This window comes from Eumetopias jubatus, unplaced genomic scaffold (genome assembly GCF_037043125.1).
Source record: "Eumetopias jubatus isolate StellerSeaLion01/CBP00866 unplaced genomic scaffold, mEumJub1_p1.0 scaffold_14, whole genome shotgun sequence".
Classification (NCBI taxonomy): domain Eukaryota; kingdom Metazoa; phylum Chordata; class Mammalia; order Carnivora; family Otariidae; genus Eumetopias; species Eumetopias jubatus.
Window position 1 is genome coordinate 37169729 of NW_028274820.1, and position 16991 is coordinate 37186719.

Sequence of the window (16991 nt, forward strand, 5' to 3'; positions counted from 1 at the left end):
ATTGACATAAATGTTTTCAGTGCCTAGGGATTTCTTATGAATTCTTCTGGTTCAGATCAACTGTTTCTGTTTCTGATCAAGTGGGAGGAAATAGAAGACAGAGCAGATGACAAAGAACTCCCCCCACACAAAGTACAAAAATTATGAATTAGGGAGATAAAATTTTTAGTCAAAAATAGGTTCAGAATCAGAAACTTCATAATGCTTTCACTTAGGCCTGATTGTGATTTGCAAAATAGGCCCAAAGATAGAATTGGACTGTGTTGGGCAGCTACATATCCAAAGATTTTTGAGTCTCCCACACTGTAATATTTAAATATTTAAATATTAAATATTAGACATTAAAATTTAAATATTAAATATTTAAACCATAAGATACATAAGACCATAAGATACATTAATAAATATTAAACATTAAAATTTAAATATTAAATATTTAAACCATAAGATAGATAGTTTCTGCTCTAATAAAGGCTTACAATGTAATAAGAGAGGTAAAACAAAAACATGGGATAAGTTACATTATGCTGTAAAATTTAAGTAACAGTTTAGGATAGCAATCAACATAATAGGCGCTATATATCTGTCAAGACAAAATAGTATATAACTAATGCTTTAAAAAATGTCAGAAAAGATAAGACTTTAGTCTACCACTCCCTGAATTGATAGAACAATTTGAAGTGGATTTTTTTTTAATTTTTTTTTAAAGATTTTATTTATTTATTTGAGAGAGAGAGAATGAGAGATAGAAAGCATGAGAGGGAAGAGGGTCAGAGGGAGAAGCAGACTCCCCGCTGAGCAGGGAGCCCGATGCGGGACTTGATCCCGGGACTCCAGGATCATGACCCGAGCCGAAGGCAGTCGCTCAACCAACTGAGCCACCCAGGCGCCCCTGAAGTGGATTTTAAGTAGGAAGGAACCAAGAGATGTTGAAGAGAGGTAAAAATATTTTAGGTGGGGGGAAAGGACTAAGCAAAGCAAGGACCCAGTAGAGTACAAAGCATGCGTCGGACGTAGTTGAGTCCACCATTTCATCAGAGCTAAAGACTTATATAAGGCTGCAATCTGAAGCAATGGCGGAAAAGTAATTCACTGTTTGTAAATAAATGGATGGGGGTGGGGGAAGGGGAAAGGAAATTTGCTTTCAGATATGGTACATTTGAGGGGAAAATAATACATCTTTAGAAGTGATCTGATTTGCCATCAATTTTCCTTTCTTCCCCTCTATATAACCTTATACCCTGAACCTGCCATTTGTATGCTACCCTTTCCGATTCATTTGACATTTTGCTCAAGTTCTTTGCTGTTCCTGAGATGTCCTTTTCTCCCTATCTCATTTTGTTTAGGTTAAATTCTGTTATTTCTCTGCAACAGTTTAAAATCTACCTCTTCTATAGTTCCACTACATGTAGCATGTTTTTTGCTTCTTTTATGGGACTTTTATCTACTTTCACCCTTATTTATATACATCTCTTCTCTAATAGCCTGGAAATTCATTGAGGGTAGATACACTGTCTCTGCATTCTCTAAACTGCCTTATAGACAAAAAGAGAGTGACTAAACTGTTCAGTAGGTATTTGAAAATGCAAGCTTAGTACTCAGGAGGAAGGCAAAGGCTTGGAGTATCTATCTGAAAATAAGCAAATTCATCTAACTGAAAAGAATTACTGTTAAGGCTGGGAGAATTTAGGGCGCCTGGGTGGCTCAGTCTGTTAAGCATCTGCCTTCAGCTCAGGTCATGATCCCAGAGTCCTGGGATCGAGTCCCGCACACTGGGCTCCCTGCTCAGCAGAGAGTCTGCTTCTCCCTCTGTCCGCCATTCCCCCTGCTTATGCTCTCCCTCTCTTTCTCTCTCTCTAATAAATAAATAAAATCTTAAAAAAAAAGGGGGGGGAGGAGTCTGGGTGGCTCAGTCGGTAAGCATCTGCCTTAGGCTCAGGTCCTGATCCCAGGGTCCTGGGATCGAACCCTGCATCAGACTCCCTGCTCAGTGGGGAGCCTGTTTTTCCCCCTCCCTGTCCCTCTACCTCTCCCCCTGCTTGTGCTCTCTCTCTCTCTCTCAAATAATAAAATCTTTTTTTAAATTTAATTTATTTATTTGACAGAGAGAGACAAAGCGAGAGAGGGAACACAAGCAGGGGGAGTGGGAGAGGGAGAAGCAGGCTTCCCGTGGAGCAGGGAGCCCGATGCAGGGCTCGATCCCAGGACCCTGGGATCATGACCTGAGCCAAAGGCAGACGGTTAACGACTGAGCCACCCAGGCGCCCCTCAAATAAACAAAACCTTAAAAAAAAAAGAAGGCTGGGAGAATCTGATAAATGAAAAATGAGTATCTTAGAACAATGAAATGCATCTTGAAAAACAATATTTCAGGACAGGAAAAGATACTTCTAAGCAATTCAAGTAATAAAAATAATATAAATGTACATTTTGTATGACGCTTTTAAGTTTTCAACGTACTTTTTTATATAATTACTTAAAATAATCTTCAAAACAACCTATAAGGCATGCAGAAGTGTTTTTATGACACAGTTAAGAAAAATGAAGCTTGAACCAGGTAAGTAACTTGCTGTAGGTCCCATGGTTACTGACCAGTGTTAGAATCCAGGTTTCTCAATCTTAGTACAGCAGTTTCCATACCATAACAGATGCTTAGGTCACAGAATGGAAGCCAATATTTCAATAATAATGATCATGTAACAGTAATATCTTGCATTCGTACTGACCTTCATTATAGCTCCATTATGCCCCTTCAACTCCAATTTGTTCTTAGAATGAAGGGGCTGGTCAACAGTATTAATGCTCTAGAGCGGGGAAAGAGATTAAAAACTCAGAAAAGTTTAAGAAGGTTCATGAAGAGTGAAAAAGAGACAACAGTGAGTGTGGCCCACTCACCTTTGAAGTCTGGCTGTGAAAGGAAGGGAAGAAACAGGACAGTGGCCAGAAGAGGGAGCAGGGTCAAATTAATGTTCTTTTCAAGAGGAAGAGAACCATGTATGTTTGAAGGCAAGAGAAAAGAATGTGCAGATAGTGAATTTAAGGTAAACAAGGATTTCTACTTGCATACCCCATGATACAGGAGAGAGACGGGAACAAAAACGACAGAAGAAGAAGGACATTTCCGATGGCTTCAATTTTCTTTGAAAATAGGAGGTAAAACTATCTGACGAGAGTAGAGAAAGGAAGTAGTGGGACTTTAAGTGCTTAAGAGGAGAAAGGTTCAGAACAGCTCCTAGGGGAGGACTAAAAGGCTGACAGGGTGAATGAGACAAAGAGGATAGACAGCTAAGCTCCAGTGAAGGTGGGGTCATTTGAAGGGTCAAATCGTCAGAGCTCTAAACACTCTCTACCAATAACATGAAGCCTAAAAGTAGGATCAGAGAGCGAAGACGATGTGAGAAAGGTCAGAGAATATGTGATGTCAGTGAAACATTTACTGAGTGGCAGATTAAGTTGCTCATATGGGGAGAAAGCCAACTTAAATAGTTTTGGAAAATGGTGATTCTAGTAAAGAATGGTTTTCAGGTAGGGCGCCTGGGTGGCTCAGTCATTAAGCGTCTGCCTTCGGCTCAGGTCATGATCCCGGGGTCCTGGGATCGAGCCCCACATCGGGCTCCCTGCTCAGCGGGAAGTCTGCTTCTCCCTCTCCCACTCCCCCTGCTTGTGTTCCTGCTCTCGCTGTCTCTCTCTCTGTCAAATAAATAAATAAAGTCTTTAAAAAAAAAAAAAAAGAATGGTTTTCAGTACGTGGCCACCAATATGAGAATTTGAAAAGCTTGCAGCAATCTTAGGGGTTGTCCTCAAAGAGTGATCTGGGAAGCCCTAAGAATCCCTTAAATCTTTTCAGAGTATTCTCCAAATGAAACATATTTTCATAATAATATTAAGATGTTATTTATCCTTTAAACTTTTTTTTATTAAAGATTTTTATTTATTTATTTGAGAGACAGTGAGAGAGAGAGCACATGAGAGGGGGGAGGGTCAGAGGGAGAAGCAGACTCCCTGCTGAGCAGGGACCCCCCCCCCCGCCCCGATGTGGGGATCGATCCCGGGACTCCAGGATCATGACCTGAGCCTAAGGCAGTCGCTTAACCAACTGAGCCACCCAGGCTTTAAACTCTTTTTGGATCATTAAGTGTACGGTGGGGTTTTCTAGAAGCCATGTGCCATATAATACTGCAGCAAATTAAAGGCAGAATTGGATGTGAGAATCCAGCTATCTTCTACTAAGCTAGAGAATAAAGAGATTTGCAAGAATGTAAAATAATACTATTCTAGTTAATTTTTTTTATTCTGGAAAATATGGTATTTTTTCATAAAATTGTTATTTATGTTAATATGTTTATTGTTATTTTTAAATGAATTAATACTTAAAATATTTTTGGGGTATAACTTCTAATATGTTAAATGACATTAGATATAATTTACATAAACAAAACTCTTTGGGATCCTGTAACTTTTAAGAATGAAAGGCGGTCCTGACACCAAAAAGTTGGAGAACCACCAATCTAATAAAACCCTCACTTTAAAGATGAGAAAACAGACCAAGAGGGGTAAAACATCTTGTATAAACTTGCAAAGATAGTCTCTAAATCTCAGTCTCTTAATGAGATGGCCTAGTATTCCCCTCCTTGATCCTTATACCAATTAGTGATTAAAAGTACATTTCCAAGATAAAGTAATTTAAGTTCTTACTAAATGGTTAAATCAGTCTTTATTCAAATTTACATTAATCAAATGATCTGATTAAAAGTATTGCAAGGTGACCCATATTACTCCTGGTACATTAAACTTAGCTATTTCCAACTGACAAAACTAATTTTATCAAAAGATAAAACTCTTTTCCTTGGTATACTGTAGTAGTAAGATTTTCTAATTAAAAATACTATGGATTATGAATTTCAGATTTAGACATCAAAATCTTTAAATTTTTACAATACTTTAAAATAATAATAACAGCCAACATTTATTGAGTGCTTATTATGTGCTAGGTATCCTCAAAGCATTTATTTGCATTTTCTCCTTTAATCTTAAGAAATGTACTATTACTAAGTCCATCTCACAGATGAAGACACAGGTCCTTAGAGACATTAAATAACTTGCCAAAGGTCAGACTTTTAGGAAATGAGAGTTATTAGGACTGAAACCTAAGGACATTTCAAAGAACATTAAATACCATACTTCTATTTTTATGTAATAGGTACTTAAAAATACTACCATTCTTAAAATATAAATATTACCATTCTTTTATTAGAAAATAACCAATGCCACAAAAAAAGGGACAATACTAACCAAATATAAATTTGGGATTCCTAAACTAAAATTCTCTGCCTCTGTCTTCCCAATTCCACAGTTTACTTTTTGTTTAGCTCCAGGTAAGATATGTGATTTCTTTCAGTACTGCTGCTACCAATATTTACTAGTAATCTGAAGAAGCAACTATAGGTTCAGTTTAAAAAGATTTAGGGTAACTCCAAATATGAGTAGAAAATTCCATGTTAACGGGAAAACAACTAAGAACACACTTACAGAATAAAGGAGCCTATTTTTAAGGAAACAGGAAAAAATTAAGAGCATATTTCTTGAATAAAGGAGCCTATTTTTAGGGAAACAGCATATTTTTAAGGGAGGAAAGATGGATATTAAAAGCAACTATATTTAGCTACAGGATCACAAATTTTGGAATCAGTGAAATTAAAAGAATTTTGAGCTGAAAAGAACTCTAGCAATGATCTAATTAATGCCTTTACAGATGGATAAATAGACTGAGATATAGAGAAGTGAAGTATCTTGCTAAATGTTGCTCAGCTAAGAAGTAGCAGACATTCAACAAGCAGTGAATAATGTAGGCACTTTTTAAACTAGCCAAGGAAGATCACTTTAAACAATAAGTCAAAAGCAACTTTCACGTAAGAAATAATGGTAAATAACTTCATTACGTCCCTTCTAGAGGATAAACTATAGCTGAAGTTAACTACTGCTATGAACACAAATGTAAGAACTCAGATCAGCTGAGGGGAAGAGTTATTACCATCATGTGGGAAGAGTCGGAGAGCAAGAGCTACGATGGGCAACTAGTGGAAACAGCTAACCCCAATCTTGTGAGCTAATCCCTCTCATCTTAAAAAAAAAAAAGAAAGAAAGAAAGAATGGCATTCATTCTAATGAAGGATTTTGGGAGTTTCTTGATGCCACAGCTTCCCCAAGAACTAAATGAATAGTTTTCTAACATGATCAATGTCAAATCATAAGTAGTTACATCATGTAAATTTTATAGTAAGGGTAAACAAACCTAATATAACTCCAATACAAAACAACAGAAATTACAAGGGTGAATGAGGGACCTAGTGCTGTATAATGATACTTTTCCCATGGGGCAGACCTTGTAATTCTGAACAGCGGTACATATAAACAATCAAAGATCTAAATAGAAAGCCCGTAAGGCAAAATGTGGTAGAGAAAAAGTGGCTGGAATGACAACAGTTCTGAAAAGAAGCACTAACATTTATAACTAGGATTCACTCCTTCTAAGAAAAAAAAAAAGTAATCCATTTACCAGCATGCATAATGAATGGGCGCCCAGTGGTCACTATCTAATTGGTTGACAGAAAATCTTTCATTGAGAAGACGGTTTAGTAATTCTGAATCTCCTTCACAGGCACTTCGATGGAGAGGAAAGTCATCTACCCACTGTCGTTCCCTAATCATTAAAAACAGATAATTTTTTTAAAAAGCACTGTTGAAATTCAAATTGTTTCAAAATAAACATGACATATCTCTGAAAGCCATATATCACTTAGCAGCTGCAAACTAAATCTTTTATGCAATGCTTACATTGCATACTAACTACATATATCATTTTAAACAATTTTAACATTATAATGTAAGTTTTAAAAAAGCAATGTGGAGTAAAACCAAAACAGTACTTGTCTTCTGTGACACTGCTCATACTTCTCTGCCATTTTTCCTGTTTGGGAATTTGGATTTTCGAGTAGTCTGGAGCTCCTAGACCAAAGTATGGATTTATTACCACTTTATCTACCTAAAAAGGGAAAATAGAAAAAACAAAAACAAAAACCCCTTAAGAGATTTAGATACTTGACTTTGATATAAACACCGCTAAACACAACTAAATAAATACAACTAGATGTCATCTTAACATTTGCAATTAGTAACAGGTGTATTTACTTTAGAAAAAAATTATATTTCAGATAAAATGTCTTTGAAATCAGAGCCAAAATTCATTCAACTCTTACCCGGTTTGTATACTGAAGATCTGATCCAAACAAAGGGTTGTAAATACAAGTATCTGCCTTCTCTAGGGCTAACATTTTACTCTTTATTTCTAGTGCACTGTAGCCCATATGTTGTGAGTTTTCTGTCTGACCTGATTCAGTTGCATATGCAGGGTTTATGACATTAGTTTTTATCCGCTCAAGAGGAGAAGGTCGGAATAAAGCTGGAATAAAGTGAGATTGTGCATGACGTTCATCTAACCACCTGGCAAAATAGAAAGAGGAGGTCAGAGAAGTATTTGTTCAAATATGAAGATGAAAAAAGGAGACCATCAAACTCTGAGATGTGATACGTTCTAATATTACATTCAGATTTTTAAATTTTTAACTAGTGTTCATTAAGTACTTCATTTACTAATAATAAAAGTTTTGCTAATAGACACAGCAAACTATTTTTAAAATGCATATACCATTATAATAAAAACCCCTTTCAAAAAACATGAAGTACTTTTAAAATTAAAACCACTGAGACAGAGGTGACATTAGCTCTGTAGTTACAGAAGGACAAAGGCATGAGAGGCTAAACAACTTGTTCACCGCTAAGAGTAACTCAGTACTAAATCTATTGGAACTTGAGGAGCCGTGTGACCGAACATCAGGGAAAACAGAAAGAGAACTTTAGTCATTCGCTTATTTAACTATTTTTTTAAATTTTATTTTATTATGTTATGTTAGTCACCATACATTACATCATTATGATTCATTGTTTGCGTATAACACCCAGTGCTCCATTCAATACGTGCCCTCCTTAATACTCACCACAGGGCTAACCCATCCCCGCCCCCAAACCCTCAGTTTGTTTCTCAGAGTCCATAGTCTCTCATGGTTCATCTCCCCCTCCGATTCCCCCCCTTCATTTTTCCCTTCCTACTATCTTGTTCTTTTTTTTTTTTTTAACATATAATGTATTATTTGTTTCAGAGGTACAGGTCTGTGATTCATCAGTCTTACACAATATTTAACTATTTTTTAAATTAACATATAGTGTATTATTTGTTTCAGGGGTACAAGTCTGTGATTCATAAGTCTTATATAATACCCAGTGCTCATTACACCACATTCCCTCCCCAATGTCCATCACGCAGTTACCCCATTCCCCCCCTCCAGCAACCCGCAGTTTGCTTCCTAGGATTAACTATTTTTAAAGACATAATTCTATTAAAATAGTGGAGAAAGGATGGAAATAAGGGAACTAGTGCAAAGTAGGAGGGGATATAAAGGCAGTGGTAACTCAACTTGAAAATTAAAAAAAAAAACAAAAACTAAATTACTTTTATAATAAGGAATCTTAATTCTTTTTCTTTTTTAAAGACTTTATTTATTTATTTGACAGAGAGAGAGATAGTGAGAGCAGGAACACAAGCAGGGGGAGTGGGAGAAGGGGAAGCAGGCTTCCTGCTGAGCAGGGAGCCCGATGCGGGACTCGATCCCAGGACCTCGGGATCATGACCTGAGCCGAAGGCAGATGCTTAACGACTGAACCACCCAGGCGCCCAGGAATCTTAATTCTTAATCCAGGGCAGTCTTTGTCATTTTTGAAAAAAGATTAGCTGTTGCAAGCAAACCAGGACAATCTTGTCTTTGGGGCTTTTCATTTTTATATTGTACTTCAAAAACTTAACATTATGTTACATATATATTATTAATTTTATTATTTTCTTCTGTTCTTTCAGAGCTAATTTCTACTATGAACCTGTATTTGATTTATTAAAAAAATATTTTTAGTGGCATTTCTTACTTGTCCAAGGCTATTAACATCCTTGCTGTAAGTGTAGCAAAATGAGTGCTGGATTCACTACAGACTCGCATAATATCTTGTAAGCAGTAAAAAATTGGGCATCCTGGAGTATACGTATATTTAGTATTATCTGAAAAAGAAAATGAATAATGCCATCATATAAAAGGTTTACAACTGCATGTTTTTCATTTAAAATTATATATTATATTTTAAAAAGTAGTTAAGTGTAACATGAATTCTTTTAGATTTGGATATAGAAAACCTTGATTAAATTGATGACCAGTTCTGTGACCTTATCCATTTGGAATTAGAAGACCTATATTCTTGGAGGATTGCAGAAATTGTTTCCTCTTTCTCTTCGTCAACAATATTGTAAAACTCTGATTAATAAGATTTCGAACACCATTTTAAAATATTGTACTTTTTAGCCTAAGTATGGCTGGGGAAAAAATATATATATCTGGAATGCTAGAGCTGGCTCATAAAATACATATAAGTACTATGTGAGCAGCATGATGATGGCATATCCACACTGGGTCATTAATTTATCATCAGTCTTATTGCTGCCTTATAGGAGGCCAGTACTCTAAAGTTTCCAAAGTGGTTTTCATATCTAATACCTCATTGAATTCTTTGAGCACAATGAACTTAGTAGAAGCAGATACCTATCCTACAAATAGAGCTGAGGCTTAAAAAGGTGATTTGTCCAAAGGCACAAAATTAGTAGGCTGAAAGGTCTGCACTGAAAAATAATATTTTTCAATTATTCCAGGATGTCAAAGGCTCAAGTTAAATTTTTACATTAGATCTAAATTCTTTAAATACTACTAATACTGTCAGGCAGAGTATTTTAGAACTATTATTAACACCTTCTTGTGCCAAATACCAGATAGGTCCTGATCATAGTCTGTTAATGTTCTAAAATACTGAAATATCTATTTCTAGTCATATCCTTTAAAAAATCCCTTATTATAACCTGGAAATTTTTAATTTCAATTATAACTTCCCTCTTCACTTCTTTATTCTACTTTTAAAACCAGAAATAAAAACATTACTGTTTAGTCCAGAAGGCTGAATATTACTTTAAAATCAAAATACCTTTTTTAATAAATTTCCTCATCTTAACTACTAACTGAAAAATAGGTATTTTAAAACAGTATTATAGTAGTAACTATGAATGTGAGTTACTAAATTCCTCAGTAGACTTTAACTTAGCATCAAGAGTACATAAAGATTCATAAAACTTAGACTTTACCTTTGACAACTGATGGAACAATAAATAATGCTGCTTCTCTGCCCATCTTCTCCCCATCCAGAGGAAATTTCTTCATTAGTACCACTCGCTTTCCTAACCATTTTTAAAAATCAGTAAAGATAAAAATAATGGGCTTTTAAATTTTATAAATTTCCTTGAGAATTAGAAAAAAATTATTTTAATTCCAGTACAGTTAAAATACAGTGTTGTATTAGTTTCAGGTATACAATATAGCAATTCGACAATTCCATATATTACTCAGTGCTCATCAAGATAAGTATACTTTTTTTTGTGCTCACAAAATTTTTTATTTTTTATTTTATTTTTTTAAAGATTGATTAATTGATTGATTGATTGATTTGACAGAGAGACACAGCAAGAGAGGGAACACAAGCAGTGGGAGAGGGAGAAGCAGGCTCTCCGCCAAGCAGGGAGCCCGATGCAGGGCTCGATCCCAGGACCCTGGGGATCATGACCTGAGCTGAAGGCAGACGCTTAACGACTGAGCCACCCAGGCGCCCCTGTGCTCACAAAATTTTTTAAACTTTTGCATGTTATAAAAACATCAAATGAAAGAAGAAAGTGTAGTATTTAAAAATGCATCAAAATAACAGATCACCATCCTCACTAAAAAAACACAATTAAGAAAAAAATCACTAAATAGATAAATTCTATAGAGGCAATTCACAAAAGTGGGCAATTCCAAATTTTAACAAACATTTTAGAAACACCATCCTCACTAGAAACCAAACAAAGCAAATTAATAAGTAATGATATAGAATGTTTTAACTTATAAAAGACGGCAATTTAAAATATAAGATAAGGTACGCTGGAAGAATGTTTGCTTTTTCAGATATTGCTGGTAGAAGTGCATATGCCTATCTAAACTTTTGGAAAGGAATATGTCAGTATGAATCAAATACTTTTAGAAATACATAATAATAACATAACCAATAATATTGTATAATTTTGAGTACATTTATGTTGAATGAGGTTTCAAAAACTATGAAGCCACATATATGCGAGTATATAAATGTAAAATCACATTAAGTGAAAACAACATCTATTCCCATAATTGGCTAGCATAGTGTACCTGGCATGTAGAATTCAGGCAATAAATATTTGTTGGATGAGTGACACACAGACATACTTTAGCAATGCATAGGACCAAAAAAAAAAAGAGGCTGTAAGGAAAATATATGTTTATTAAATGCTAATTTTGCTTTTAAAAATCAATTTCATTTAAAATAAAAAGTATCATAAGGACATTAGGGATATGAAAAATATATGTGCTGCCGAAGCGAGCACAAGGGATATGAAAAATAATCACCCATAATCTCACCATACTAAGTATATTCTTAATCCCCTTCACCTATTTCACCCATCCTCCCACCCACCTCCTCTCTAGTAACCATTGGTTTGCTCTCTATAATTAAGAGTGTTTTTTGGTTTGTCCCCCTGCCTTTTCTTGGGGGAGAACTAGAAAATTTTTTAAAAGGCAGCATTAAGAGGAGTTAAAATAGAGCCAATTTTATTATATGCCCTAATAAAAACTGTTCATTCCGATAACAATGGACATCATTCTGTAGACAATGAACCAGTAGATTTATGGTACTGGTCTTGACTCACTCTAGAAGAGAAGCTTGCTTGCTTGCTTTTTTTCCTTTCTTTTTTTAAGATTTTATTTGAGCGAGGGGCGCCTGGGTGGCTCAGTTGTTAAGCGTCTGCCTTTCGCTCAGGTCATGATCCCAGAGTTCTGGGATCGAGTCCCACATCAGGCTCCCTGCTTGGCAGGAAGCCTACTTCTCCCTCTCCCACTCCCCCGCTTGTGTTCCTGCTCTCGCTCTCTCTCTCTCTCTGTCAAATAAATAAATAAAATATTTTTTAAAAAAGATTTTATTTGAGCGAGAGAGCGGGAGTGCACGTGCGTGAGCACAAGGTGGGTCAGGGCAGAGGAAGAGGGAGAACCGGACTCCTGGCTAAGCAGGGACCCTGATTTAGGGCAGGATCCCACAATCCCGAGATCATGACCTAAGCCAAAATCAAGAATTGGAGGCTGAACTTACTGAGCCACCCCATAAGTTGCAAAGTCTTAAAGTTTAGTAGCCCTTCACTTAACATTCAACCTCCACCCTCAATTTCAGTTTTGTTGGTTTTTTTTTAAGACTTTTATTCGAGAGAGCATGAGAGAGAGAGAGAGAGAGAGAGAGAGAGAGAGAGAGTGCGCACCCGCGCACACACACACAAGTAGGGGAGTGGGGCAGAGAGAGAAGCCAGCTTCCCTCAGAGCAGGGAGCCTGACAGGGGGCTTGATCCCAGGACCCTGAGATCATGACCTGAGCCAAAGGCAGATGCTTAACAGACTGAGTCATCCAGGTGCCCCTTCAATTTCAGTTTTTATTAAAATCTGATTGGGCTACGAACTACTGTTCTGAACTGTAACCTCCATTCTTAATCTGTTTTTCCTGATTTGGCCGCAAGGGAGCTATAAATAAAAACCTACAAGTCATGCACTTTAAAACTTCTCATCTAGACACCTTTACCATTATTTTTGTCAACTCTTCCAATCTTCCCATTCCACGATAGAGAACCTTGTTCCTGACCCAAGTAGGAATGTCTGGCTGGATGCCTTCTATGGACAAGTAGATAATATAATAGTTCAAGCAGCTTCATTTATGCACAAAATAATGGACTCAATATTTTTATTATGGCCATTATTATAGCCCCCAATTATTTTACAAATTGGACATTTGTAGAAAATATAAGTGTTAGATACAGAATAACATCTCATTTCAGAGGCAATTTCTTTTGTCTAACCCAAGGCATTGCCCCACTTAATCTTTCCTGCCTTGCTGCATCGCTAAACTCAGTTCTGATTCATTGCTTAACTGCCTACTTTGCAAATTATAGATGTAATGAGATTTTTTGTGGGGAAAAAAAATAAAAGCACTGACTACAAGTTGGGAAATGAGGATTCTTGTCCTAACTCCTCCACTAATGGGAATACGATTTTAACAGATAACAACCTATATGTGCATTTCCATTTACAGATGTGAAAATGACTGTATACCAACTCACAGGACCAATTTAAGAATTTCATTAATAAGTAAGTGTGGTGATGCTTTATAAATGATACACAGCACTACACAAAAAGGTAAGGCATAACCACTGCTATTATAAAGTCATTTGTGATTTTTATGTGATGCTTATATAAGGTATCCTATTACTCTATAAAAATATTTCATACATTACTCAATAAATAGGATAGTCAGGATCTGGTATGACTCATTAATATAACTAGTTAGTTTAACTTCTCCATTTTAATTTCTTTTATTAAAGGCTGCCAGAAAATCTTCTAAGAGTACTACCCCTTTCTCTGGGCCAGAGGACATCTTTGTTAACACCGACACCACTTTCATCCCCCTTCTGGGTGAATGGACCAAGTGATAGAATTTGGCTAATTCATAGCTAATTATGACTTGTCTATCTTAGCTCAAATATATGATTTTAGTATATGTCTCAGGAATTTGATCTAAGGATATATCCTGATAACTATAACAATTTAGCAACAGTAAAACAAGTCTAGATGAAATTGATCAGAAGGCCAAGACTGAGGTAGAAAAGACTGACAAATCTGTGGCATCCAAAAAGAGCCTTTCACATGCCTGGATCACCCATAAGGAGAGTCCCCTTTTTAGCTAAGATCAATTTCTAGATCACTTTATTAAAAAGTCAATCTGATAATTAAGGAAAGGATATTCTCTTTGTGGGACTCGGAATGTGTATCAAGGATCTGTAAATTTATGCAGTAACTTATTATAATGTTGAGTTACAATGATTACAGCCCCAACCATTCAGGCCCTGTTAGGGAGGTTACCTATTGGGAAGGTAAAAAATGGTGAATGATAGCTCCAAAAATTATGAATCAGAGGCTTACAGTTCAGCTATCTCTATAGAACAAATACCCAAAATAATAACTTGAATCACAGGATTCAGCCCTATCTCTGCAACAAAAACAGACTCTTTACTGAAACAGATAAATTAGACAATCTCTAGAAAGATTAACAGAAAAAAAAAACCCACTAAGCTTTAAAAAAACAAAAGGTAGGCATAGAGAGGTATGCTTTACCTCATTACAACTGTTTTCAACAGCTATTTGAAATTAGCTTTAGCGTCTTAATGATAATGTCTGAATAGTGGATAGAGTTTATAATTTCTCTAACTTTTAACTGCTATCCACTTCTTGTGAGGCTACGGCCTGAGAAAATTATCATTAATTTTTAAACAGTTTCCTAGGCTATATATTACCTAATATTTTAAATGGGGTCTGAACCTTTTAAGGTTAATACTTCAATAATTCAGTTTGGCTTTTTGAAAAGGTCTTCTTCCTGTGACTAAACAGGAAGAAACCTCTGCTACCTGGTAGCTTATAGGATTCTAATTCATGAATCTTAACTTTCACTTAGTTATGAAGCAAGGTTTTTAGTTTCCTCTGTCCTAAAAGAGAAAATAAAAATAGTAGTTCAAAGATACTTAACTAGAGAACTATACTTCTTGCAAAAGTGATTTGTATTTTCTCTTTGTTTTCAAGCTACTCTTTGGTTTCCTATCTCTACTGAACAAATCATTAACACTGTAACTTATTTAACTATTTTTCAACTTAAAAAACATTACAGTCAAGTTCTTTCTTTCTTTCTTTTTAAAGATTTTTATTTATTTGACAGAGAGACACAGTGAGAGAGGGAACACAAGCAGGGGGAGTAGGAGAGGGAGAAGCAGGCTTCCCAGTGAGTGGGGAGCCCGATGAGGGGCTCGATCCCAGGACCCTGGGATCATGACCTGAGCAGAAGGCAGACGCTTAATGACTGAGCCACCCAGGTGCCCCTCTTTTTTTTTAATTTAAGATTTTATTTATTTCTTTGAGAGAGAGAGAGAATGAGCTGGGGGGGGGGGTGCAGGCAGAGGATGAGGGAGAAACAGGCTCTCTGGGGAGCCCAATGTGGGACTGGATCCCAGGACTCAGGATCATGACCTGAGCCGAAGGCAGACACTTAAAACACTGAGCTACCCAGGCTCAGTCAAGTTATTTCTTGAAAGGCTTTGCTATACCTTAAAAGATGTTTTGAGCCTTTTTCAAGTTTTCTTTTAAAGATTTTATTTGAGAGTGAGAGAGAGAGTGCATGCCTGTGAAAGCAGGGTGTGGGGGGGGGGAAGGGAGAGGCAGAGAATCTCAAGTAGACTCCTCGCTAAGTGCGGAGCGAGAGGCAGCTGGATCTCAGAACCCTGAGATCATGACCTGAGCTGAAACCAAGAAGTGGACGCTTAATAGACTGAGCCACCCAGGCACCCCTCAAGTTTATTTTATATATTTTTTAAAGATTTTATTCATTTATTTGACAGAGAGAGAGACACAGCGAGAGAGGGAACACAAGCAGGGGGAGTGGGAGAGGGAGAAGCAGGCTTCCTGCAGAGCAGGGAGCCCGATGAGGGTCTCCCTGGGATCAAGACCTGAGCCAAAGGCAGACACTTAATGACTGAGCTACCCAGGCGCCCCTCAAGTTTTTTTTAAATGGAAAGGAACATAAAAAGAAATTGATCTTCCCCTTTTTTAAAAAAAAAAAGATTTTATTCTTAAGTAATCTTTACACCCAACATGGGACTTGAACTCACAACTCCAAGATTAAAAGTCTCACACTAATGACTCTGAGCCAGCCAGGCAACCCAAAAGAAACTGATCTTAATACATTTTTAAAAGTATCTTTCTCTACAAGCATTTAAAGCAAACTTTATATTAAAAAAAAAAAAAAAAAAACAAGAAAAATGTTTCCTACCTCTAATACCCTGGTTTGCAGGAGAAATTGGTTTGGTGGTTTCTACTACATAATCCAATATGCCCTGTGTTATTTCACTGTTGCCTTGAAGTTTAGTTTCCAACAAAACTTTCTTTCTCTTTTTTTTCTGTCCTTCAATGGGAACTTCATGCAACAAAATCTTAGATGAGAAAATTTAAAGAGAGAAAGTTTAAAATAAAGTTTACTTGCCCTAGAATATAATAAGCCAGCAGTCTTTCTTAACCCCAGCTTCATATTAGAATATCGGGGGAAGCTTTTAAAACAATAGCAATGTCTAGCTTCATCTTAGACCTGTTAAATCAGAATGTCTGGGGAGGGGGGCCCTGGTACTGGAAGTTTTAAAGTTCTCCAGATGATTCAACAGTGCAGCCAGGGTTGAGAACTAGTAAAACAGAGCACTGCTGAAAACAGCAGCCTCCTGAGAGCCTCTGCAATATCCTCTAATAGGTTTCAGATAACTAACCTTAAAAAAGCAATGTGAGCAAAGTGCTAGAGAAATTAGTTGGAGTTAGGTTAGATTAGAAGTATTCTATGATGCTTGGAATCTGTTGCATAAAAAAGATAATTGTGTTTTAGGGTTTTTCGGGAGTTTTTTGGCTTCAATCACATTTACTAATATATTTAATACAATTCAGGACTACAGAGAAGTAACTTAATTGCTTAAAACTTTAATTAAAGGTAGAAAGATATTTTAAAATGAACTGTTAAAAACAGTTCTTTAGGGAAATAACCAAGAATAATATTTACATTGAATTTGGAACGAGCTGACTTTTGCAATTTTTTTTAATTTTTGAGAGCCATTTCATAAATTGTACTAAAAACTAAATCTATATAAGGAAAACTCCACTGAC

The 16991-nt window shown here is 36.3% G+C and overlaps 1 protein-coding gene across 2 annotated transcripts in view; it reads right to left on the minus strand.

Annotated features, from left to right (window-relative positions):
* Positions 1-16991, minus strand: part of KRIT1 (KRIT1 ankyrin repeat containing) — a 36944-nt gene that overhangs the window by 15797 nt on the left and 4156 nt on the right. For both annotated transcript variants that reach the window (XM_028117455.2, XM_028117447.2), the window contains exons 3-8: positions 16120-16279; positions 10289-10381; positions 9034-9163; positions 7257-7500; positions 6927-7042; positions 6557-6700 (exon numbers count right to left, since the gene is read on the minus strand). In XM_028117455.2, the coding sequence (XP_027973256.1) occupies positions 6557-6700; positions 6927-7042; positions 7257-7500; positions 9034-9163; positions 10289-10381; positions 16120-16279 (887 nt within the window). The remainder of the gene's footprint in view (positions 1-6556; positions 6701-6926; positions 7043-7256; positions 7501-9033; positions 9164-10288; positions 10382-16119; positions 16280-16991) is intronic.